The sequence below is a fragment of the Globicephala melas genome, chromosome 1 (genome assembly GCF_963455315.2).
Source record: "Globicephala melas chromosome 1, mGloMel1.2, whole genome shotgun sequence".
Classification (NCBI taxonomy): Eukaryota; Metazoa; Chordata; class Mammalia; order Artiodactyla; family Delphinidae; genus Globicephala; species Globicephala melas.
In genome coordinates this window covers 82335748-82363262 of record NC_083314.1, presented here as the reverse complement: position 1 = coordinate 82363262, position 27515 = coordinate 82335748, and the positions used below count along the sequence as shown (strand labels likewise).

The 27515-nt window shown below is 40.3% G+C and overlaps 1 protein-coding gene across 16 annotated transcripts in view; it reads left to right on the top strand.

The window, feature by feature from the left end:
• PDE4DIP (phosphodiesterase 4D interacting protein) overlaps positions 1 to 27515 on the top strand; it is a 224037-nt gene that overhangs the window by 11498 nt on the left and 185024 nt on the right. Inside the window, exon 1 of one of the 16 annotated variants that reach the window (XM_060300575.1) lies at positions 23999 to 24361. The exons of the other annotated variants lie outside the window; for them this stretch is intronic. Within the exon in view, the coding sequence (XP_060156558.1) occupies positions 24342 to 24361 (20 nt within the window). The 5' untranslated portion in view covers positions 23999 to 24341. Of the gene's footprint in view, positions 1 to 23998; positions 24362 to 27515 lie in introns of those variants that run through there. 16 annotated transcript variants of the gene reach the window in all.

The following is a 27515-nucleotide window of genomic DNA, read 5'->3' as shown; positions in this document are numbered from 1 at the left end:
TTAATCCGCTGCTTCTGTGGCTGCTGGGAGAGATTTCCCTTTCTCTTCTTTGTTCGCACAGCTCCTGGGGTTCAGCTTTGGATTTGGCCCTGCCTCTGCGTGTAGGTCGCAGGAGGGCGTCTGTTCTTCACTCAGACAGGACGGGGTTAAAGGAGCCGCTGATTTGGGGGCTCTGGCTCAGTCAGGCCGGGGGTAGGGATGGGTGTGGAGTGTGGGGCGAGCCTGCAGTGGCAGAGGCCAGCATGACGTTGCACCAGCCTGAGGCGCACCGTGCGTTCTCCCAGGGAAGTTGTCCCTGGATCCCGGGACCCTGGCAGTGGTGGGCTGCACAGACGCCCAGGAGGGAAGGTGTGGATGGTGACCTGTGCTCACACACAGGCTTCTTGGTGGCGGCAGCAGCAGCCTTAACGTCTCACGCCCGTCTCTGGGGTCCGCACTGTTAGCCGCGGCTTGCGCCCGTCTCTGGAGCTCCTTTAAGCAGCGCTCTTAATCCCCTCTCCTCGCGCACCAGGAAACAAAGAGGGAAGAAAAAGTCTCTTGCCTCTTTGCCAGGTCCAGACTTTTCCCCGGACTCCCTCCCGGCTAGCCGTGGCGCACTAATCCCTTCAGGCTGTGTTTACGTCGCCAGTCCTCTCCCTGCGCTCCGACTGAAGCCCGAGCCTCAGCTCCCAGCCCCGCCCGCCCCAGCGGGTGAGCAGACAAGCCTCTCGGGCTGGTTAGTGCTGGTCGGCACCGATCCTCTGTGCGGGGAATCTCTCCGCTTTGCCCTCCACACCCTTGTGGCTGCTCTCTCCTCCGCGGCTCCGAAGCTTCCCGCCTCCGCCACCCGCAGTCTCCGCCCACGAAGGGGCTTCCTAGTGTGTGGAAACCTTTCCTCCTTCACGGCTCCCTCCCACTGGTGCAGGTCCCATCCCTATTCTTTTGTCTCTGTTTATTCTTTTTTCTTTTGCCCTACCCGGGTACGTGGGGAGTTTCTTGCCTTTTGGGCGGTCTGAGGTCTTCTGCCAGTGTTCAGTAGGTGTTCTGTAGGAGTTGTTCCACGTGTAGATGTATTTCTGATTTATCTGTGGGGAGGAAGGTGATCTCCGTGTCTTACTCTTCCGCCATCTTCCCCCTCTCTCCCTCTTATGTTTTCTTCTAGAAGTTTTATAGTTGCATGTTTTACATTTAGGTCTATTATCCATTTTGAGTTAACTTTTGTATCTAGTATATGGTATTGATCAAGGTTCTTTTTTTCGCATGTAGTGTTGTTCCAACACTGTTTGTTGAGAAATCTATCCTTTCTCCATTTAATTGCCTTAGCACTTTTATTGAAATCAATTGACCATATATATGTGAGTCTATGTCTGAATTTTCTATTCTGTTCCATTGATCTATTTGTCTATCTTTAGACCAATATCATACTATCTTGATTACTATAGCGTTGTAAATCTTGAAATAATGTAGTGCAAATCCTCCAATTTCATTCTTCTTATTCAAAATTGTTTGGGCTATACTAGGTTCTTTGCATTTCCATATAGATTTTAGAATCCACTGGTCAACACAGACAAAAGGCCTGCTGGGAATTTGAATGGGATTGTATTTAAGTCTATATATTTAATTTGGAGAGAATTTGATATTTTAACAATATTGAGTCTTCTGATCCATAAACATGGTATATCTCTTCATTTATTTAGGTCAGTGGCTCTCAACTGGGGACAATTATGCCTCACAAAGGATGTTTGACAGTATCTGGACACATTTTTGATTATCCTAACTCACAGCAAGGGTGATACTGGCATTTAGTAAATAGAAGTCAGGAATACTGTCTAATAATCTACAATACATAGAACAGTTCTAACAATGAAGAACCATCCAGCCCAAAACATCAATAGTGAGTGAGGTTGAGAAACTGTCATTTAGTTCTCCTTTACTTTTTCTCAACACTGTTTTATGGTTTTAGCATATAGAATTTACATATCTTATGAGACACATGCTTAAACTCTTAATAACTTTAATTCTATTATAAATGATAATGTCTTTAAAATGTCAATTTCTGATTATTCATTGCTAGTTTATACTGTTTTTTGTATACTCATCTTATATCCTGTAGCTTTGCTAAATTCACTATTTAGTTCTAGTAGATTTTTTGTAGATTCCATAGAATTTTCTACATAATAATTATGTCATCCACACAAAGAGAGGAAGAGGGAGGGAAGGAAGAAGAGACAGAGAGACAGTTTTACTTCTTTCTTTCCAATCTCTATGTCTTTATTTATTTATTTTGCCTTATTGCACTAGCTAGCACCTCTAGTACAAAGTTGAATTGAAATAGTAAAAGCAAACATACTTTGCCTTGTTACTGATCTTAAGAGGAAGGCATTCATTCTTTTACCATTAAGTTTATACCTGTAGGTTTTTCATAGGTACTTTTCATCAGATTGAGGAAGTTCTCTTCCAGTCATAATTTTCTGTGAGTTTTCATTAGGAATGGATGTTTGATTTTACCTCTGATGAGATGCCTATATCATTTTTCTTTTTTATTCTATTAATATGGTAAATTACATTGATTGACTTAAGAATATTAAAATTAGCATTGAGTTCCTGGAGTAAATCCCACTTAGTCCTGATATACTATCCTTTCTATACTGTTGGATTAGAGCTGCTGAAATTTTGTTAAGAATTTTTGCATCTATGTTCAGGAGGGATATTGATTTGTATTCTTCACTTGTAATGTCTTTGTCTGGATTTGGTATAAGGGTAATGTTTTCCTCATAAAATGAGTTGGGAAATATTCCTTCTTCTTCAATTTTTGGGGGAGAGTTTGTGGAGAATTGGCACTATTTCTTCCTTAAATGTTTGATAGAATTCAAAGGAAAATTATTAGCATAATGTCTTCAAGGTTCATCCATGTTGTAACATGTGTCAGCATTCTGTTCTTTTCTAAAGGCTGAATAATATACCATTGTATGTATGTATCACATTCTATTTATCCATTCATTCATTGATGGACGTTTGGGTTGTTGCTGCCTTTTGGCTATTGTGAATCTTCTATGAACACTGGTGTACAAATACCTGCTTTCAATTCTTTTGAGTATTTACCCAGAAGGGGAATTGCTGATTTATGTGGCAATTCTATGTGGAACTCCCATACTATTTCCTATAGTGACTGCACCATTTTACATTACCAATAGTGCACAAAGGTTCTGATTTCTTCACATCCTCACGAACACTTGTTATTTTCATGGTTTTTGGGGCTTTTTTGTTTTAGTAATAGCCATCTTAATGAATGTGAAGTGGAATCTCATTGTGGTTTTGATTTTCATTTTCCGAATGATATTTTCTAAGGTCTCACATTTACTCACATATTTCCCATTTCCAGTTTTCTTTATTAGTTTGCTTAGATCTAGATTTCAATCTTGTATCATTTCCCTTCTGCTTGAAAGAATTTCTTTAACATTTTTTTTTTTTTGCGGTACGCGGGCCTCTCACTGTTGTGGCCTCTCCCATTGTGGAGCACAGGCTCCAGACGCGCAGCCTCAGCGGCCATGGCTCACGGGCCCAGCCACTCCACGGCATGTGGGATCTTCCCGGACTGGGACACGAACCCGTGTCCCCTGCATCGGCAGGTGGATTCTCAACCACTGCGCCACCAGGGAAGCCCTCTTTAACATTTCTTATTCTTATTGTGCAGATAAACTGTTGGGGAATCCTTTCAGATTTTGTGTGTCTGACAAAGTGTTTTTTCCACCTTCATGTTTAAAAGATATTTTTGCTAGTTATCAGGACTGACTACATAATTTGTGGGGCCCAAAGCAAAATGAAAATGTAGAGCCCTCTGTTCAGAATTATTAAGGATTTCAAGCCATCAACATCAGAATATTAGGGGAATTTCCTGGTGGTCCAGTGGTTAGGACTCAGCGCTTTTACTGCCAGGGCCTGGGTTCAATCCCTTGTTGGAGATCTAAGATCCAGAAAAAAACCAAAAACCAAAAAACAGCAGAATATTAAACCAAACACAGTCTTTTTGAGCATAGTACTGTGTGACTATACAAGTTGCACATGCAAGAAGACTACTCTGCTAGTTATAGAATTCTAGGTAACATTTTTTTTCAGTCCTTTAAAGATGTTGTTATGCTATCTTTTAACCTGAAATTTTTCTGATGAGAATTCTGCTCTCATTCTTATCTTTTTTTCCTCTGTACATAATGGAGGTTTTTTTCCTCCTGAATGTTTTAAAATTTTTCTCCTTTATCACTGATCTTAAGCAATTTGATTACAATGTACCTTGGTGTAGTTATTTTCATGTTTCTTGTGCTTTGGCTTTGTGGAGCTTATAGTTTTCATTAAAATTGGACAATTTTTAGCCATTCTTTCTTTGAAAATTTTTTGTCACTCCTTCTAACATTTTTCCTTTGGGAACTCTGGTTACACATGTATTAGACCACTTGAATTTTTCCCACAGATCACTGATGCTTTGTTCTTTTTTAAAAGTCTTTTTTCTCTTTGTTTTATTTTGGATTATTTTTATTCGTATGTCTTCAAGTTCACTAATCTTTTCTTCTGCAGTGTCTAAATTGCTCTTAATCCCATGCAGTGTATTTTTCATCTCAGATACTATCTTTTCATCTCTAGAAGTTTGATTTGTGTCTTTTAAAAAAATAACTTCCATATATTTTACTTAACTTGGTCAATCTTTATTTTACCTTCTTGAATATATGGAATGTTATAAAAATGGTTTTAATTCTAACATCCATGTCAGCTCCTAGTATGTTTCTAATGATTGACATGATTGATTTTTCTCTTCATTTTGAATAGTGTTTTCCTGCTTCTTTGTATACCTGGTAATATTTGATCAGATGCCACATATTGAGCATTTTATTGTTGGATTCTAGATAATTTTTATTTCTGTAATTATTCTTGAGCTTTATTCTGGGACATAGTTAAGTTGCTTCAAAATAGTTTGACCCTTTTGGGTCTTGTTTTTAAGGTTTGTTAGGTGGAACCAAAGAAACATTTCATAACTTTCCCCTTTACTGGGCTGATACTTCTTTGAGTACACTACCCAATATTCCATGAATTATGGAAATTTTTTCTACGTCTGTTGCTGGAAAAACAAACTCTTCTCATCCTGTATGAGCCAAGAAGATTGTCCCTCTGATTCTCTTATGTGGTTCTTACCCCAGCCTTAGTTTCCTCATACAAATATGCTGATCAGTACACAGCTGAATACTCAAGGGGGTTGCTTTGCAGATCTCTGGAATTTTCTCTCTTTTTTGGTACTCTGCTCTATGAACTCTTGCTACCTTGGCCTTCCCAAGTTCCTAGCTTTATCTCAACCTAGGGAGATAACTAGGCTCTGCCTTGGCTCCCTCTCTTACCACTACCAGCTATAAACTCTCTCCAAGAAGTAAACTAGGGCAGTTGTGTGCCTCACTTTGTTTCTCTTTTCTCTGGGATCACTATCTGTTTTGCCTAATATCCAGTGTCTGAAAATCTTTCTTTCATATATTTTGTCCAGGTTTTTAGTTATTCCTATCAGCGGTGAGTGGTAATAAATATTGACCCTGTTACTTCATGCTGTTTGGAAGTAAATGTGGCTTTCTAGTTATCTTTTAAATTGCATTTTTAAACCCTGGCTATACATTTGAATTACTTAGGGAAAGTTTTAAAAACTTATGTACAGGCTCCACTGCAGACCAATTAAATCATATGCTTTCAGATTGAGGCCCTAGCCTCATGTACAAAAGCACTCATGTACAGCAAGTTTAGAGAACCACTGAATTAAAGAACTGTTGCATTCATAAATAGTTCTGAGAGACTTTTGTGTTCTGTCACTCCAACTAAGACACAAAGGTGGTTAGGTTTTTGTTTTTGATAAGCAGTGTGGAGCTATAGAAGGTTTTAAAGCAGGGTAGTGATGTACTTAGATCTTTGTTTTAGAACCATAAGTGTGACAACTGTGTGGGAGATGGAATGAAGTGGGTTGAGTGAAAAGAAGGGATAACTAAGAAGCTGTTACAAGTGATTTGGGGTCTGAGGTTACGAGGGCCTGAACTTAGGCAGTGGTAACAGGAATGCTGAAGAAGGGATAGATTTGGGAATTTCTTTTTTTTTTTAATTTTAATTAATTAATTTTTCATTTTTGGCTGCATTGGGTCTTCGTTGCTGTGCACAGGCTTTCTCTAGTTGCAGTGAGTGGGGGCTAGTCTTCATTGTGGTGCTCAGGCTTCTTATTGTGGTGGTTTCTATTGTTGCAGAGCACAGGCTCTAGACACATGGGCTTCAGTAGTTGTGGCATGCGGGCTCAGTAGTTGCGGCACAATCAGTAATTTCGGCACGCAGGATCTAGGGCATGTGGGCTTCAGTAGTTGTGGCTTGCAGGCTATAGAGTGGAGGCTCAGTAGTTGTGGCGCACGGGCTTAGTTGCTCCATGGCATGTGGGATCTTCCCGGACCAGGGCTCGAACCCATGTCCGCTGCATTGGCAGGCAGATTCTTAACCACTGTGTCACCAGGGAAGCCCCTAGATTTGAGAATTTCTGAGGTAGAATTGGTGGCACTTGTTGATCAGTGAAGTATGGGAAATGAAGAAGAGGGAGGAAACAAGAATTACTCTTAAATTTCTAGGTCAACTATGGAATGATTACTAATGTCATCTACTGAGAGAAAATATGGTAGGAGAAGTAGATATCAGGGAAATGAATTACTTTCATGTGGGACATCCAAAAGGAGGTGTCTTGCAGAACTGTATCCTGACCGCTAAATCTTTCTGGGGCATAAAAGAGAGAAAACATTTAAGTGCATATCTTTTGAGTGTGTTGTATGGTTTTGAACAGATGTTCAAAAGATGTATCGTTCTGCTTTTATTTGATTTAGGTTAATATTAAAATCTGTTTGCATTTCTTAGGCATACATCAGTCTACATTAAAGTAAAGTAGATGGCTTCTGGATGACAAGATATTACGTCAGGGATTAGTGCAGACATTTGTTTCTCTGTCTTTTTTTTTTGGCTTTTTTTTTGGAGGGGGGAGCATTTACTCATTCCTCCTTTCTCTGGACAATAACTCTACATCTCCTTTGGAGAATTACCCTTTTTTTTTTTTTTTTGCCATTGCTTTATAAAAGTCTTATGCGATGGTCTATTAAGGTACCCTGCCCTCTTCTAGATAGATGAGGGTAATGAGACCCACACTAGTATAACCTGACTCTCTGCATGGACATCGCATCTTCATGGAGCAACACAAGAGTAGAAAAAATGGTTGGGACCAATTGGTTTCTTCTTGCTACCTGAGTTCTTATTTCTTCCCCTGCTTCTGTCCCTTCTGAACCCTTTTTTTTTTTTTTTTTTTTTGAGTTTTCAACTCTTCTGTTGATTCTGTGGGTCTCCCCTTCCAGTATCCTCTTTTTAGAAACTAAATTTAGCCAAATTGAGTTCTGGTGAGGAGATAGACAGTAAACAAGTAAATAAATATACAAATAAAATGATTTCTAATGGTAATAAGGCTTACAAGGAAAATAAAGTAGAGTTATTGGTTAGAAAGGAATGGAGGCAGATGATGGGAGAGCCTCAATTGTAAAACCCTTAAGGTAGGAATAAGCTTGGTATGTTTGAGCAACACAAAGAAGACCAAGGCAGCTGGAACATGCTAAACAAAAGGAGAATGGCAAGAGATAAGGGGAATGAGGTTGGCTGAGCTAGGTCACCTGAGACCTTGTAGGCCATAGTAAAAAGTTGATTTTATTCTAAGGACATTGGGAAACCAAGGAAGGGTTTGAAGCAGGAGCATGATATGATCTGGAAAATGTTTTAAAATATCACCCTGCTATTGTAAAACAAACTTTAGGAGTGAAAGAGTGCTTCTAATAGCAGAAGCAGGGAGGCTGCTTTGAAGACTATTCCAGTAAGTAGTACAGATATAAGAAAATGGTGATTTAAATCTTGGTGCCAGCAGTGGGGCTGGTAAGAAGTGAACAGATTCAGAATGAGTTGGAGGTAGAGCCAACAGGATTCATTGGTGTATTGGATGAGGGGAATGAAGTTTAAAAAGGAGGTATCACAGGCCTTTTAAAAAAGAGTAATTTAACTCTAAAATTGCTCTAAAAATTAAGTCTATAAACAGAAAATAATTTTAATGTCAGTTTAAAAAGAAAGAGAGTAATTTTTCCTCACAGTCTCAGGAATTAGTTCAGGGATGGGTACTGACTCAAGTTAGTGCAGACAGGATTCTTCAGGAACCTTCTGAAAGTGGCAACCTTTCTTCTAATGGATGTGAACCTGAAGAAGAATGTAAGCCTGGGCCTGCTGGCAGATAACTTGCTACCTTGCAGACACTGAAAATAAAACCAGCACAGAAAATAATTGACAGAGGAGAGAGAAAACTCCATTTTTGGAGTCTCTGTATTAAGCCGTATTTGAAACCTCTGGTTGAGGTTTTTGCTTAACCTTAGTTGAAGTTTTATCCCCACTCAGTATGGGAGTGGTGGTGTTTAGGTGAAGGGACAAAAGAATGACAGTCACACCCATAGAGAAGACCCTGGATAATGTAAAAAATACCTTCACAGAGGGTTGTGTATGTTGACAAGATGGTGGTAGTGTTTATGGTGGGAAGGTGTAGCAAGCAGGGAGATGTTTGCCTCAGGACACTGCAACCTCTTCTTCAAGTTACTTGTTCTCTCAGTCTTGTTTGCCAGAACATACTCATAAGTATAGGGGATTTGTACTAGATCTCACAGGAGTTCCAAACAGAGTTCGTGATTTAGATTTTTGATCGCTGACATCCATGGCAGCAACATTAATATTGTTATTACATGTATAATTTACATTATTAGTAATATTTATTGAGTACTGGCTACATGCCAGCATTATACATATCTTAAGCAATGTATAAGCATAAGCTCATTTAATCCTCACTACAATTCTGTGAGAAAGATGCTATTATTATCCCTGCTTTTTTAGAAAGCTTAAATGATTTGACAAGATCACACAGTTATGAAGTGGTAGAGGTGGTACTCAACTGTCAGGTACTAAATTTTTGTTTCATGTGCATTGGAGTCATTATTTTTCTTCATCTTGTATGCTTTAAATTCTTTTTCCTTTTAATGGCCCTAGATCTGCTTTTCCTTAAAAAACAAATCAAAACAAACAAAAGCAACAAAAAGCCTTTGATAGAACTTAGACGAAAAATGGTTTGGTCTCCAAATTAGCATAACAAGCGTGAAATGTCATGTGTTTTAAAATAATAAATGGCATTACTAAAATCTGACCTTGTGAGGATTTGCTTTCAATTCATATGGCAAAATGCCTGAAGGTCAACACAGAGAAATGAATGACCTGTTTAAAACAAAAGGAAGTGTACCTAGACATGAGTGAGAGTCTATCAAAAAAGCATCAGATAGCTCCATATTCAGGTTAATAAAATTGGGTGAATTGCACATTTCAAAAGAGAATCTGGGACACTGTGCAAATAACAAAGGCTTAAAGCAAACTGGGCTCACTGCCCAGAACAGTGGGCACATGTGGGGGGCTTTTCTCCACTGTGTGTGTGCTCGTGTACACCCACATTTAACCATACAACACTCGCCAGAGAAAATGGAACCAATAATAGAATTGTCAACATGAACAAGTATACAAACAGAAACAATACCATATTTTGGCATCCTTTTAGTCTCCATAATATTCCAATCTATAACATCTTTTTGCCTCATTGCTATATAAATCTTGACTTTGGAATCTCCAACTAAATATTGAAACTAAAATGTACAGCTTTATTGTTGTTTCAATAAGAAGGCATTTCATGGATTTCACATATCTTCTAAAAGAAAAAAAAATGTTCTTGGTAGTAATTAAAAGCACATCTGGAAAGAGAATGCTTAGGCAGTATATTCTACAGAATGGTCCTACAAAAGTACTACTTATCATTCCCTTCATTTTCACCATAAATCTACTTTCCAGTTGTGCAGCCTTAAATAAATGCTCTGAATTCCTTGTCCTTCTTTACTGTAAAGAGAATAGCTTCTTTGTGAGTGGGAGGGCTGGATCTCTAACTCTACAGCATGACCTTGGATTGAGGGAAGGTTCAGGAATCTGTGTATCAGTTATCTATTGCTGCATAGAAAATTACCCCAAAACTTAGGGACTATGATGGTTAATTTTATGTGTCAACTTGACTGGATCACAAGGTACCCAGATGTCTGGCTAAACATTATTTCTAAGTGAATCTGTGAGGGTGTTTCCAGATGTAATTAGCATTTGAAATTAGTAGACTGAGTAAAGCAGATTGCCCTCCCCAATGTGGGTAGGCACCATCCAATCCACTGAGGACCTAAATAGAACAAAAAGATGGAGGAAGGGAGAATTTGTTCTCTCTCTCTGCCTAACTACTGAGCTGGGATATTCGTCTTTTGACCTCGGACTGGGACTTATACAGTGGACCCTCTTAGAACAACACCATTGAATTTCTGGGGTTTCCAGCTTCCAAAAGCAGATCATAGGATTTCTTAACCTCCATAACAACATGAGCCAATCACTTATAATAAATCTCTTTCCAATACGAAGAGTGTGATTACCAAGGATTATTGGGGGCCCTCTTAGAGACTGGCTACCACCGTCTGCATCCGTTACCTGAACTCCTGGAAATTAGAGGAACAACAGTATTTATTCCTTCCCTTCCTTCCTTCTAGAATGAGACTATTACAAATCAAGCACAAAAATCAAGGAGGAGTATAACCAGAGCTGAGGCTAAAGATTATGCCAAGCTATGTATGTCCTATTAAAGATTTTTGACCGTATCTTCAGAACAATAAAAACCTCAGACTCTGCTAGCTCAGTCAGCTCTCCAAGCATCCCTGGAAGGTATTGCTGGCAGTGACCGGCTCTGGCTGTCTTCTTGGATGCCTTAGGGTTGAGGGAATTGATTTCTGAGTAGACAGTGTAACTTGTTTGCAACATAAGAGGGGGACTGGTTGGGGAGCTCTGCCTTAGATAACCTATTGGGAGACCACGCGGTACATGTAGTTTAGTTTCTAATATAAATTAGCAAAGCTGCTTTCAGAGTGGTCAGGGCTTGGGAGAGCCAGAAACTGGGGGAATATATGCAGTTTAAATAATTATTAATAGTGATATTAATGTTATTAATAAAAGTAATAACTATTGATTTTTAAATTATTAACTTTCACAATCACTTTTCATTGTTGCATCATTTCACTCTTGAAGTAATAACTAAAATTTTATGTTTGAAGGATTACCAGAATTTCAACATGTAAATCATATAAGGAGATTTTCACTCCAAATAATACCTTATATACTTACTTGTATCTGAGAGTGATTGTTCAGATATTAACAAAAATCTAGATGGCATACTTTATTTGTACTACCGGCATGTTATGCTGATTAGCTATTATGGGAACCCACATGAGCACAAGTTCAGAGATGTAAGAAACAATATGAAGTTAGCATTCAGTTGTTGGGTTTGCCAAAGCCAAAGCCAAATAGCAGATTTTGGCTCAATGGCAATGCCAAATTTTGATACATCTCTAAATTTCATACCCTCTTTTTACTCTTCTAGTTTGACACAGGGGCTAGTTTTTCTCAGCCTTCAACTTCAGCTCTGCAGTGGCTGCAGCTGTTTTCTCTTTTCCTTGCTTCAGTGAAACCTTAAAAGACTCTCACCTCCCTCCTTTTCAGCTGGCCCTCAAGACTTCCCTTCCCTTTACCCCATCCTCTCAGGACAGTTCCCTACTTGCTCTGTGGATGTCAAGGAGCACCAGAAGCAAGGCCCAATCCCTAAAAATAAAGCTATTGGAAACTGAGCTAAAACGTCAGGCCCTGCCTTCCACGAAAGAAAACTGGAAGCAGAGTCTGGCCCTCGGTGAAGGAGCTGTCAAGAACCTGGCAAATGGTTCAGCTCTCCAGGTTAATGTTCAGAGCTATGACTCTAACATCCTGTCCAAAGAGTAGGTTTTTTTAAAAAAAAATTTGTACGAGGGACCCAAGACTAGCAAGACAGGCTGTCCTTGTGAGGCCGATGTAGGTAGAGAGGAAGAAGGAAGGCCTGAGTGCCTCACCACTAGGAGCCAGGCAAGCCACATGAAGGAACATGCAAATGCCTGGTGCCTACAGAAGGCCTGGCAGGTAACAGATGTTGAAGCAAGTCAGGTGTAGGATCATATGTAGGGGGAGTGTTGGTGACTGTGGTTACCTGGACCTTTCATGTCCCAGCTAATGGCCAAACAAGATACATTGTAAGGCTGAGTCCGTAAATAGGTTCTGCCAGCAGGGGCACCTGTAGGTGGTTTGCACTGTCACACCATCAGCTCTGGTACTCACGCGTGAGCAGCTCTTGCCAAAGGAGAGGCTCCAGTTTGATGAAGTTTCCTAAGCAGCTGGAATTCATTACAGCCTTTATGGAGGAGGTAGCATGGCTACTTTGATTTCCAAAGCCAACTGCAGTTCATGTGACAGAAAGACTAAAGGTGAGGCAGATTTGGTTTTTGAGTTGAGTGAGCAGGTACCTCAAACTGAGAGTAAGGGCTCAGGGTTTTCTTAAAAAGGATAGGTGCTTGAAAATGCCATTCTAGTTATATTAGCAGCAACTCATGAGGTAAACTGTTCTTTTTTCCCTCTTCCACCATCTCCCCTTCTCATCTGTTCTATCATCTCCCTGATGCCCTATAAAACCCAGAAACGTTCCCTTGAGCCTTAAAACTATTCGGGAAGGAGGTTGGAAGAGCTGGCCTTGGCTCATATAGTCACTTTTGCCCTGTGGTGTCTTAAAGGTACCACCTGATACCTGGCAGTTCATTACACACAGAGAGCTGTTGCCAACAAGGTCAGCAGAACACAGCATTAGAGAGTACCAGTTTGGCTCTTGTCACACCACCTGGGATGAACAACAGGGTGCCGACCAGAGTGGAGCAAGTAAGGCGCTCACTGCCAGGATTATGCACATGCAGATCCTGTCTTTATTTAAGATTTTGACATTTTGTTCATTATGGATTTTTGGCAATAATTTTATTTTTTAAAATATTGCATTTGAATATTGCATTTGTCTTGATTACCGAGCTTCTGACATCTTTTAAAATTTGTACCACAGGTGACTACCTCCCTCCCCTCACCTCAGGTCCAGCCCTGAACTCCTTCACGGTTGAATCAAAAGCTTGAACCAGTTGTCAGCCCATCAGTACCAGAAAACTTCTGGCCTTGATTTTTCCCTCCCTCTATCTCCTGAGAATTTACCAAAGCCAACAAATAGAAGATGCAATAATTCATTTCTTTATATCACAACCTTTGATTTAGAGTCAGCTAGTATTTCTATACCTATTGGTATATCACAGACCTAGCCTAAAAATGGGAAACACTTTTTGTCTAATTTAAAGATTATTTTAGTTGAAAAGAATCATAGTGGTTAAAGTTGGGTGTGTTTGTCCTTTTACTGAACTGATATGATCTAGAACGGGATTAACTCTTATGGCCACTCTACTCACGTGAACTTTGCAAGGATAAAGGACTGTTGGGGTATGCTCAGTTTTTGTCTAGGATTGCCAGATGTTTGATATTGAACTCCACAGCTCAGTATTTTGGCTTCTTATATGCTAAGATGAAAATGAAAACAAAAGTGCATATACAAATGAGGGATTTTTCTCATTAAAATGTTTTCTTGATTGTATGAGTCTTTCTGAGGCTGTATCTCAATATTTCTGAACCCTTGCCAGCTGGAAGAAAGGACAAACAGCTGTTCTAAACTGCCAAGAAATTTACTTCCAGTAGTGCCAAGTGTAGAAGAGGGAATTTGTCTCTGTTGTACATTTCGCCTTTGTCCTTGGAGTGATTATTTTGATGAGCCCTCTTGGTTGTGCAGATTTAAGCCAAATAGCTACCAGGGAGAGCTCCTGATATTAATTAAGTAACAATGCAAATACATCAATCAGATTCTGTTTAATAGTGACAAAAGCTGACCTAGGAGAGCGAGTATATTCTTTTACATAATCACAGTAATTTAATAATTTTAGTTATTCTTAGGAGATACACACTGAAATATTTAGGGGTGGAGTGCCTGCATCTTTCATATGGTTCATCAGTAATTGTGTGTGAGGGAGAGAGAGAAAACAAATGTGGCAAAATGTTAACAATTGGTGAATCAAGTGAAGGATTTGTAGCACTTCATTGTACTATTTTTGCAACTCTTCCATATGTTTAAAATTTTTTAAATTTTTCTCAAAATGGAAAGTTTTAAAAACGGATTCACATTGTAGATAAATACAACGTGAAAATGGAAACAAAAGTGCACATACAAATGAGGGATTTTTCTCGTTAACATTTTTTTCTTGATTGTGTAAGGCTTTCTGAGGCTGTATCTCAATATTTCTGAACCCTTGCCAGCTGGGTCTATAGACATGAAAATGTATATATAGATACATCTATATGAAACATAATATATATATATAAATGTGTATATATATATATATAAAGCCTAATCTATCAAGGACACAGAACACCAGGGATTCTTAGTGTCTGCCAGAATTTTAAAACCAGAAAAATCCACCTTGATCAACTGGGGGACAAGCTAGTAGATCATATGACATGAGAAACAAAGACAGGGACCATAGCTGTATGGCTGCCTTGTCCTTAGCAATATGTTTCCTAATTCAGAATCCAATCTGAGCTCGAAACCAGGATCATCACTGCCTTTAGTTATAATCTCCATGGGTTTTTTAAGCGGCCTAGGTTGCCTGATAACATGCTTCTTAGCCTTGAACTGGAGCTGCTTGTCCTGTCCTGGAAAATGACTCGGGTTTTAGTGATGGTGAAATTGTCATGAATGCCTTGAAAGCTATTTGTTAATTTATTCTAGTATTGTTTCTGGTTCCAGAAATTTATTTATTAACCCTCACATCAGTCCCTTCAATTTTTAAGGCACAATATCTATGTTCAAAGCAAGGAGAATTATCCAGGTAATTCACACAAGTCTTTCTTCAGTGTTCTAACCCCTTTTTCCTAGAAATTTACATACCACATTTCTTGCATGATTCCCCCTCCTCCAACATCAGATACACATAAATAGTGGGTGTTGAAAGGAAGGGGATTGTATGAGTAAATTACCACCAGCTGTCTGAAAGCTTGGTCATAATTTCTTTCCTTGACGCTTTTGTTACAGCTGACAGACAAGGCTCGCTAGTGAAGTGTGAATAAACACACACACACACACACACAAATACACACAGTCCTCAAGACAGGGGGAGAAGTTTTGAGATAAAGGGAGGAATACAAGATGGAGGAAGTATCCACTTTTTTGTCCCTGGAACTCCATCCAGGAAGTAGGAGAACCAGCTTATTCAGCTTCCTTGCCAGTGCCTTGGTCTCATATGATAAATCAGAGAGCTGAGAAATGGAAAATCTGGGTCACTGGCCTAGCCCGAGAGAGCAGTTTGGAGCAGAACTGAAATTAAAATTCACAACTTCTATACAGGGTTGGAATCCTGCCTGGTTTGCGAACATTAACAAAAGAATAGCTATGATTTATTGAATGCTTAAAATGTGCTGGGCAATGAATTAAACACTTTTCTTGTATTATTTCATTTTGTTCTCACAACTACCCTATTAGGTAGTCATTATCATTACACTTATTCTACAAGTGAGGAAACTAAACCAGAGAGTTTAAGTAACTTGTCAAAATCATAAAGCTGCAAATTGACAGGGCTGATCTGAACCCAAGTCTCCCTTAGCCAGTGACATCAGCTTTGCTGCACAGTTCTTCCAAATGAATGGGACCCTAGGCAGTCACTCAGAGGAGACTGGGAACATTTCTCCTTCTACCAATGAAAATTTAAATTTTTAAATAAAACTACTGTCTTTTGAAATCCTAATATATGATAAAGTTTTTTATCCCTGGCATCCTTGAGGACCCTACTCAGACACTACCTTCTTTATGAAACCTTCTCTAATCAGATTTAATTAATCACTCCCTCCTTTATGTTCCTCTTTGTACCTTTATGGTAGCACTTACACAATTTCACTTGTATTTTGGTTTGATGAATTCCTGCCTCACTTCCCACATTAGATTTTAAACATGTAGTACAATGCCTAGCACATGCTCTGTAAGCATTTGTTGAACTAATGTTGAATTGAGTGAACTAAGGTAACCAAACTGTCCCTGAGTTTTATCAGCTTGTGGGAATAAATGAAGTCTCATGAGCATTAGCTACCTTTGAACTCCCACCTTTTCATTTAGGAAATAAAGTATTTTACAAAGCCCCCTTCTCCATCACAAGGATTTCTGCTTATCCCAAGGGGTATTTCCCAATCTCTCATAAACTGTTCCTGGTTTTGATTTCTGTTGCTCTGAGGCACAGCTGCCACTTACTTTGTATAGTCCCCAGAGTCACACATCTCCCCAGCCCCTGCCCCACTCCAGCTACTGAAGGGCAGATCTTTCAATTCATATAGTACTTATAAGCTTTTCTCTCCAGGTTACTTGCATGGCCTGGGTAACCAGGTACATCCATCCAAGCCTCAATTCTGCCAATTAGATTCCTCTGTTGCACTAATAATGCAGATAACAGATTTGAATTTATGAACTCTGTTGGACAGTTTTTCACCACACGAAGCTCCAGTTTTACTATACCTGGGAACCTGTTTCTCTTACTGACCTATCATTTAGTCTCTCTAAGGCCCCATTTCCTCATTTATAAAAGAGGGTTGCCTTGCTGGGATGCTCTCTTAACACTGCTGGGTTTCTCTTCATTGCACTTATCACCATCTGGCATATTGTAGTTATTTCTTTGTTTGTTGTCTGTCTATCCCAGTAGACTGTAAACCCCATGAAAACAGGGTCTTTGCTGGTTATTTTTTTAACTGCTGTGTCCCTAGTATATAGAATAGTGCCTGACACATAACTGTCCTCAGTAAGTATTTTTGAATGAATGAATGAAATAATGTATCAGAATTATCGTGTACATTTTAAGGCATTGCTCCAGTTGTCTATTTCTGCATAATGACGTACTTCAAAAACACCATTTTATTATATCATGTGATTTTTGTGGGTCAGGAATTTGGACAGGTCTCAGCTGAGCAATTTGTCTGCTTCATGTGGCATTCACTGGGTCACTCAGTAGTATTCAGCTGAAGCCTGCTCTGGAGGTCCCAAAACAACTTCACTCACATCAGGCATAGAATCCAAGTGATGCCTGGTGCCTTCATGTGGACTGCTGGGTAATATTGACTATTTCACAAGTGGTCTTGGGGCCTCTCCTCAGTGTCTCTACAGCAAGGTAATCAGTCTTCTTTCATGGCAGCTCAGTATATCAAGAGACCTAGGTGGAAGCTGACCCAACCTCAGAATTTATGACCTCACGCCACATTCTATGGGTCAAGAAAGTCACTAAAACCAGCCCAGATTCAAAGGGAGGAGAATTAGACCCCATCTCTCAATGGGAGAAGTAGCGAAGAATTTTCAACCATCTTTAATCTATGATATTCTTGCACCTTTTGGCCATAAACATTACTATATGCATTGCTTACTTCCTCCCAAATCCCCCAGAAGTTTCATAACTTTTACTGGGTCGGTTCAAAAGTCCAGAATCTCATCATCTAAATCAAGTTCAGGTGAAGAGGAGGCTTCTGGGGTCTGTCCTCTGGGATTTTTTCTTTGAGTCATTCTTTTTTCATAGGAAATGATCCTTTTCTGCAGTTGGGTAACTTTCTCAGCCTGCTTTCCCTCAGTAGCTGGTTGAAGGTCCAAAGGTATCTTTTCATGCCGTGTTCTCTCAACCCCTTTCAGTCCTTGCTGGTACAATTTGCTTAAAAACTTTGAGGGCATCTTTTGTACTAATTTATAATCAAGTCTCCTAGACAAAAGACATACCACTTTTTATTCTGAAACAAGGTCTTCTGTACCTTGGGCTGCCTGAGAGGCTGCTGTAAAATAATGGGCCCTTAAAATTTTAGAAGCTCTTTTGTCTAGTGGAAAGGCACACCCTTAAGATTCGTACTGGCCTCTTTGTTTAACTGAAATGGTATATGAGGTGCCACCTTAAACCTTCTTGAGGTCTTAACCATGTGTCTAATAGTTACATCTTGGATTTGATTGTTTTTCCCTGAGACTACTTATTTTGAAAGCGTTTGCTATTTGGAGAAACTGAAGATGAGAGAAGCAGTTTGATTTTTGAATCTAGCAACGCCTGGTTATATTTATTCTAAATTCTGCTTAAAAACTGAATGGTTCTTTTTTTTTTTTTTTTTTAGCCCATCGTTTTCTATCCCTATCTTATCATATGTGGTTAAAAGCAACTAGTTAGTACGCTTGAAATTCTGCCTAAAAATTTTCCTTGCCAGATCTACCGATTCATTAGGTGCATTTTCTATTTTCCACATTCCCATGGGGAATGGTTTTGCTAAATTTCTGCCAGTATATAACACAGGTCATTTTTTTTTCAGCCCCCAATAATATTTTCTTCACTGTCCTTCACAGTCTCTCTAGCAGTCTCCTCAGTGTCCTTCCAGCATTCACTAACCCTCTCCTAGAGGTCTTTCCAGCTTCTGCTGCATCCAGGTCCCAAAGACACTGCCACCTGTGTTAGGTTTTTGTTATAGCAACAACCCACTTACAGGTACCCAATATGGCTCCGCTATCTATTGCTACTTAGTAAACTACTCCAAAACTTATGGCTCAATGCAAAAAACATTTTATTAAATCTCATGGTTTTAGGGATCAGTAATTCTAGCGTAACCCAGCAGGGCAAATTTACTCCATATAACCACAGCTGGAGCTGCTCGATTATATCCAGCTGATGGCTGAACTGATCTAGAAGGTCCCAGACTGCTTCACTCATATGCCAGACACCTTGGTGGGAACTGCTAGCTGGAGGGTTCAACTAGGCCCCTTCCTGTCTCCATGCAGTGTCAGGGCTTCTCCACATGGCTTCTCTAGCATGGGAGTTTGTTATATGGCAGCTCAGGGCTTCAAAAGCAAGTACCTTCAAGAGTCTTGCATGAAGGCGCAAGGCTTTTTTTTTTTTTTTTGAATTAGCCCTGGCAGGCCCAGACATCCCTTCTGTTGTATTCTATAGTCAGTTAAGTCTAAGGCCAACCAAGATTAAAGGGGAGGAGAATTAGATTCCACCTCTCAATGGGAGAAGAAGGAAAGAATTTGTGGCCATCTTTACCACAGACACTCTATCCTTGGCTGCAGAATGATTCCTCTCTGCAAAGGACATTTTTTAAACCCAGGGTTAGAGAGGTGGACATGAAGCTGTGAGGGACAAAGGAGACATCTGCTGACTAACCAAGTCAGCTGAGCCAACTGCAGTGGGCAGTGAAATGACAGACGCTGCAGACGTCGTCCTCCTATCTAAGTCTCAGTGAATGTTAGGGGTCAAAATCAGGGAAGCAGTGCACATAGTGAGTGGTTAAGCATGATGTTATGGAGCTAGACTGGTTTCAGATATCAGCTCTGTATACTTAAGCAACATACTTTACCTCCCTGTGTCCCCAAGTAGTCACTTACAAAACAGAGTTAACTAGAGCCTATCTCATCATGTTATTGTGAGGATGAAAGGAATCGGTACATATAACACTTTTAGAAGAGAATATGGCAAAAATATGTTAGACATGGCTATGTTTATTATTACCTTATAGTTCATGGAGTAATCTATATCAAGAGCAATAGTCCTGAGCTTCCCTGGTGGTGCAGTGGTTAAGGATCTGCCTGCCAATGCAGGGGACACGGGTTTGAGCCCTGGTCCAGGAAGATCCCACATGCTGCAGAGCAACTAAGCCCATGTGCCACAACTACTGAGCCCTCCTGCCACAACTACTGAAGCCCGCATGCCTAGAGCCCGTGCTGCACAACAAGAGAAGCCACCTCAGTGAGAAGCCCACGAACTGCAATGAAGAGTAGCCCCCACTCAACACAACTAGAGAAAGCCCGCATGCAGCAATGAAGACCCAATGCAGCCAAAAAATTAATAAGTACATAAATTTATTTTAAAAAAAGAATCTACCTGCCAATGCAAGGGACACAGTTTTGAGCCCTGGTCCAGGAAGACCCCACATGCCACAGAGCAACTAAGCCCATATGTCACAACTACTGAGCCTGCGCTCTAGAGCCTGCAAGCCACACCTACTGAGCCCACGCACCACAACTACTGAAGCCCACGTGCCTAGAGCCCGTGCTCTGCAACAAGAGAAGCCACTGCAATGAGAAGCCCATGCACCGCAACAAAGAGTAGCCCCCACTCGCTGCAACTAGAGAAAGCCTGCACACAGCAACGAAGACACAATGCAGCCAAAAATAAATTAATTAAATTTTTTTAAAAAAAGAGCAATAGTCCTTTTTACCCAGAGTCCAGCTGGGGAGAAGGAAGGGAAAGGAAATTTAAAAAACTAAATAAGTGGAAGGTAAAAGTACCACTGGAGTATTTGGAGCTAAGTATGAAGACAGAGATACTTTCCTATTTTTTGTCCCTTATCAATTTAGACATTTCCTGAAGCACAATCAATTGACCATTGCAAAAGCAGTGTACTCAGGAAAGAATAACGTTAACTGGTTTAATTTATCAACATTATCTATCCAGATTCTTTGAGTTCTAATCCAGAAAACTGGGAAAGATATGCAAAAAGGAAGATGTGTGACTTTCTACCATAATGATCCATGGGATCTATAGCCTTCTCTCTGCCTTGGTCTCAAAATGAGTTAAAAAAATAAAATGAAATGAAAAAAAATTTTAAAAAGTGTGTCAGGATAGACCACATTATGCTGCAGTAATAAATAGTCTCCAAATCTCAGTAACTTAATACAACAAATTGTATACATTTTGAAATACAACAAAAATGTATTTCTTGCTCATTCCACATGTTCAATTTGGGCCAGCAGGAACACTGATCACCAGAGTCACTCAGAGACCCCAGCTGATGAAAACTTCATCTTGACAAATATTGTCTTCAAGTATCAGTACAACAGTGGAAATTGACAGTAACTGGTAGATTTTATTGTTGTTCCAAAATACTCACCCCTTCTGCACTCTGTGGGCAGAGTGTACTTTTCTGCACCAAGGACTCTGGACTTGGCCATGTGACTTACTTTGGGGAATGGAATATGGCAGAAGGGACAATGTATGCATTCTGAGCAGAAATTTTAAGAGACATCACAGTCTCTGCCAACTCTCTTACACTCCTGTACTCTACCATGAGAAGAATATTCCCCAGGTATCCACTGCTTCTTCAGTGGGGGTCCTGGAATGAGAGCTACATGAAGCAGACTTGAACCCATGCCCAACCAAGCCATACCTGAACCATAGATCCTTGAGTCGAACTGGATGTTTGTTGTACAATGCTGATATTTGGGAGCTCTTTGTTAAGCAGCATTGTTTCAGCAAAAAGATGACTAATACAATGACTCAACACAGCAGAATTTCATGACTACCTACTACAGATAATGGTTTTCAAGTAAGCATATAAAAGAGGAATACTACTTACTAGTTAGTATTCTGAGAAATATAAAGTAAAATGAGATGAAATTAAATTATTTATATACTATATAGATAGATATAGACAGATATCTAAAATACCTTATTACTATATTTGTTATCTGTTAAATAAGGAAAAACTAAAATGATAAATCCTAGTGCTCTTGAAGCTGTGCAATATGTTAAAATTAGAAGGTCCTTTTATCCTAAAATTCCTATACCTTAAGAAGTTATACTAGGGAAATAATTCAAAAGACTAAAATAATGAAGGTAGGAAAACTTCATTAAGGCATTGTTTATAAGAGTCTAATATTAGAAACAGCATAACTATGCAGTAATAGAATATTATTAAGTAAACTATGGTTACATTGATTTATATAATATACAATCATTAGAATAATAAATATGAACATTCTCTAACAATATGGACAAATATCTAATAAATGAAAAAGAGGATATAAACATGTCTAAGCTGTATGTAATTGTAACTATACAAATAGGTATATATGGATAATAATTGTAGGGAATATGGAGAAATTTAAACTTGTGCTAGAGGAATAGATATGTGGGTGAATATTTTCTTTTAAAACATAAGACAAAAAGTTAGTTCTTTTGACAATACATTTAATTTTAAAAACAAAAAAAATTTCTTTTTTCAATAATATACTCTTATATGTGTAAGAGAGAGTCAGCATTTGGGTTAAATGATATATTTTCAAAAGACTGGAAAGAAATTAAACTTTTAACATTGATTATCTCTGGGTATTATGGGTAATTTACTTTCTATATACTTTTCTGTAATTTTCAAGTCTTTTACAATGAATGTGTTATGAACTTAGTAAACAAGTTATTTTAAAAATGAATAAGCATATTTTCTAGCCTCGCTTCTGGGACTCCACAGTTTATCTAGTTAGTGCTATAATTTCTTGAACGCAGCACATGTCTGGCTGTAGACAGAGTTCCTCTCCAAACTCAGTAGCCCATAATTTGATTTGAGACAAAACTAAATATAGTACCAACTTTGGTATGGAAGATGGAACTCTGACTCTCCCTACTCCCCCTTTTTTTTCTTTCTTTCTTTTTTGGCTTCAGAGGCAGCAGGAGATTTTTTTCTAGAGAAGTGACCTGTGAGCCTTGTCAATCTGGACAGGCTTGACCTTGTCAATCAGGTCAATCTGGACCTTAAAACATTTCCTGGAAACATTCTAAGCTCAGGAGCAGTGTGGTCTTAGGTACTAGTTGTGTTGAGGTTGGGGGGGTTCTAGACTAGGGGCCTTTCAGACATTTCTTCTGAACTCTCAAATGTTTTAGCGTTACCCTGTCCTCCCAACCCTTATTCTGTACTGATAATTAGGGGAACTAACCCAAGAGATGGGAGACAGAATGATAGTGTGCCTCAAGAATACAGGCTCCCCACAGTCTCAGCAATACTTAGGCATGCTAGGGTCCTTCCTGAGTTAACCTCTTAGGATACCTGAGAGAATCAATTCATTCTAGAGAAGGCTTGTTGGTCTTTTCTTCAGAGGACATGTCTCCGGGGCCACAGCGTGTAGAAGACGGCCTGTATCAGAGCCTTAACAGAGACCTTCAGCGTTTTTGTTCTCAAATTTATCATCTGTGAAACGAATACAACTATGTCAACATTGCCACATGTGGGCACTATAAAGCTTTCTGCAAATTAAAAAAAAAAGGTCAGTGGTAATGCTAATAATAAGTGATTATGTCACTTAATAAAAAGTTTTTATTTTAGAGCTAAAAAGGAGCTTGAAGGCTGTAAGCGCTTTAATTATAGAATGTCTGACATGTCTAAACTTTGTTACATAAATAGATGATACAGGGTCTCAGGCAGCACCATCCCCAAAGAGCCCTTTTCCATGATCTTAGAACAGTTATAGGGAAGATCCTAGGTCCTGATGGCTACTGTCTTGAAGCTTTTCTAGCATTCTGGGAAGTTCAGGAACCCTCTGCCCTCTTGAAGCTAGTGGAAGAGCCCAGTAGCCTCTGTGCTTGGGAAATTGAAACCCAGGGAGAGAGAATGCCATACAAGCAGGATGTCTGAGATGGAGGCAGCTAATAAGGCTGCAAGGTTTTGTAAGGATGCTTCCCTTACCGAGGAAGGTTCTTGGTCTCCCCATCAGTGGTGACACTAACATATCAGATCTCTAAGAAAATAACATCATGTCCTGTGATCATTTAGTGTCTGCATCTGCATTCACCCACGATTGCACCTAAAACCTTCCTAGACTCCAGCTCTGGCTCTGGGGTTACCTGTGGGTGGGGTGATGCAGGCACACAAAAGGACTTCCTCTCCAAATTTTCCCGACAGTTGGCTGGTTTTTTCCAAAGCCTCTCAGTGGGACAGGCGAGGGACAGAGGGCTGGGTAAGGAGGCCTCTAAGCTCTCTGCTCCTCTGCCAGCATCATCCAGGCAGGGAAGAAGGAAGGGTGTGTTCAGGCGGCGGCGTGCAACCTGGGCCGGCTCGGCCCCAGCACACTGGCTGTGGGGAGCCCCGCCTCCCCTCGCGGTTGACAGCTCAGCTGGTGCAGAGCAACTCGTGCCAGCCAGTCGTGTCTCAGCCTGGGAGTGTGTGCGCACACCGCGGGCTGCCTCTGGCCCCAGCTCCCAAAACAGCTCCGCGCACCGCTCCGCTCTACGTCCAGCTTCCTACTGAGAACAGTCCTTCCCTTGTGTCCGTAGCACCGTTAGCTGGATGTTTGGCCACGTCAAATCGGTTTTCTAAAGAAGCGGGGAGCAGAGCTCTCTCTTCTCCGACACAGAAAGAGGGAGCTGGGGAGGAAAGGTTCCTTGCGCTGGAGAATCGTGGGCCAGGCTTCTCATTTTCCCAGGCTCCTTCCACTCCCGGGTGAGGAGCGCCCCGCGAGTAAGGACAGCGCCTGGAAAATGGAGCGGACGTGGACAAGGTAGGTGAGCTGCTTCTTCCCCCCGACCCCCGCCGCGTTCCGGATTTAGTGTCCCTCCACTCCACCCCTGCCCTTGCGCCCTTTTGGAGAGGTCGCCCCTGGCCACTAGGGGCCTTTGAAAGCTTCTCTTTCGATTGCCTCCCCTCCCTAATTCCCGGCCTGCTTCTCTTGGTCCTGCTGTACATGTTCTGTTCTCTGGTGTTTTCCTGCTTAATGAATCTCCCTTCCACCTAGTCTTGATGTTAAGGATATCCAGTGAGGCTGCCTGGAAGTTTTTGTAGAAATGTTTCTCTGTCTTATAACTGTTCCACAGATGAGAGGGGATTCCCCCAGGTCTTTCTTTAGAGATACCTTTGATGTCAGCTATCTTGAAAAATATCAGATTCCTTCTCACCCTGACACGTTTTCCTACTCAACCTCTACTAGTCACACAAAGGCAATGGACTGAGTGAGCAGAGCCTGCAATGCTCATCTCCAGAGTCTCCAGTTGGAACTGATGCTGGGAGAGGAAAGGAGAAAGAAACAAACCAGGGTGCCCGTCATTGCTCAGGCTTTGTCGAGGTCGGGGTGACAGTTGCTTTTAGGTCAGATTTTGGAGATGCACAGTGGAATTGTGTTTCCTCCATGCCCCGTTGCTTCCCCCCACCCCCAATATACTTTAAAATGGGGCTTATTCAAGGATAAGAGATGATGTCTTGAGACAAAGACTTCATTTTTGTTTTTAAGGGGGAAGGGTGATGGAAAGGCTATTCAGAGGTGTTTCTGTAACAGGTAGGCCTCCATCTCCAAGATTTAGCTTTGGAGAACTGGAGCGGGGCCAGATACGTGTTCTGAGTCCTAACAGAGGGCAGACTGTACTAACACAGAAGGTAAATGTGGGGCTTAACAGTACTTTGGAAAAGACCTGGCGGATCTTAGCTGATTGTTCAACAGGAGAGAACCGTATAATGTGAACTTGGAAGAAAGGACATATTGAAGATTAGAGGGTATTGATAAGAAGTTCACTATCTAGATTTACTTTTTGCTCTTTTCTGCTCTTCACAGGCCTCTCCTAGAGGCTAGTGCTCTGTTCCGAGCATCACTAGATAAAAGGAGTGCAATCAAGAGACACGAGGGGACTGAGAACCGCACTTGAAGGGTGGCCAAAGGACCTGGGGCTTTTTAGTCTGGAGAAGTAAAGACTTGGGGTGGGGACATGGACATGGTAGCTCCCTTCAAATATTTGAAGAGCAGCTGGTGGTAGAGGGATTAGATCAATTAGATCGATTTGGAATCTCTTAGGAGGACAGTGCAACAAACTGGAGCAAGTTGTGAAGATGCAAGTTATGGCTTACTGTAAAGGAAAAGCTTTCTAACAAGTGACCTGCCTGGACAGCAAATAGGTTCCTGACCTTGCCTATAATTATTCAAGCAAACACTAGGTGACCACTTGATGGTAATGAGGGTGAGTGTATCAGGGATTCTTGCTCTCTATCCATGTTTTTCACACTTAAAACAAAGTATTATTTATTAACTTGTTTGAACTTTAGATATAGCCATTTCAGACATATTCAGAAATAAGTTAGAAAAATCACAAATCATATGTGTATAGTTCAATTAATTTCACAAACTGAGCATACCCATGTAATGAGCACTAAGATCAAGAACCAGCACCCCTGAAGCCCTCATGATGCCAAGGATAACCATTATCCTAACTTTTAACACAATAGATTAGTTTTGTCTGGTTTTGAACTTTATGTAAGTGAAATTATCCACTGTGTACTTTTTCTTATCTGGCTTCTTTCATTCAATCTTATGTTGTGCAAATCTTCCACATTGTGTGTAGTTGTAGTTCATTCATTCTTGCTTCTATATAGGATTCTATCGTGTGTAGATATATCAAATGTATTTATCCATTCTGTTGTTAATGAGCATCTGGGGCTATTATGAATAGTATTGCTATGAACATTCCTGTACATGTCTTTTGGTGACCATATGCACACATTTCTTTTGGGTAAATACACAGAATTTCTAGGTAATAGGAAATGCATGTTCATCTTTTGTAGATACTTTCAAATAATTTTCTAAAGTGGTTATGAAGAGGATATTCAAAGGGCTGAGATAAAGCGTAAAGGTGCTCCACATCACTGGTCATTAGGGAAATGTAGATTAGAACCACAATGCTATTCCACTATGTACTTATCAGAATGGCTGAAATGGGGACCTCCCTGGTGGTGCAGTAGTTAAGAATCCACCTGCCAATGCAGGGGACAGGGTTCGAGCCCTGGTCCAGGAGGATCCCACATGCCGTGGAGCAACTAAGCCCGTGTGCCACAACTACTGAGACCATGTGCTACAAGTACTGAAGCCCACGCGCCTAGAGCCCATGCTCCACGACAAGAGAAGCCACCGCAATGAGAAGCCCGCGCACCTCAACGAAGAGTAGCCCCTGCTCACCGCAACTAGAGAAATCCTGCACGCAGCAACGAAGACCCAACATGGCTAAAAATAAATTTAAAAAAAAAAGAATGGCTGAAGTGAAAAAGACAGAAAATAACAAATGTTGCTGAAGTAGAAGAGTCATTATGTTCACAATTTTTTTCTATCCCTACCCTCAATAAGAAATGTATTTACATTACAACCAAGTACACTCCCATATGTAACTGAAACAAATGTGTCATGTAACAATAGTTAACCTTACTATGTGTTTTGTACTCTGATCTTTCCCCACCCTATTCTTTTCCTTTAAAAAAAAAATGCTTGTGTGACTCAATTATTTCACCACCCAGTGGGTCACAGATGGAAAAATCCTGTAATCATATATCGTAACTGATGTCTCAGATACTTCCTAACTGGAAGCTAAGATCAGTTCATAAACATTTATTTTAAATGTGAGCCCAATACAGGTGAGGCACTGTGCTGAATGCTAAGAGTAAAACAATGAATGAGAGAGACGGTTTCTGCCTTTGAGGGTTTGACTTTGTTGTCTATAATTCTAATAGAGGCTAAGGCAGACATATGCATTGGCAGTTCTGGGAGCACAGTGGAGAAGCACAACGTGGAGGATTCAAAGAATAAAAATTAACTCTAAAGCTACCACTTATATTAAGCTTGCATTTGTTAGCTTTTGTGTTAATCCCTTTGTGTACTTTATTTCACCTAATGCTCACAACCC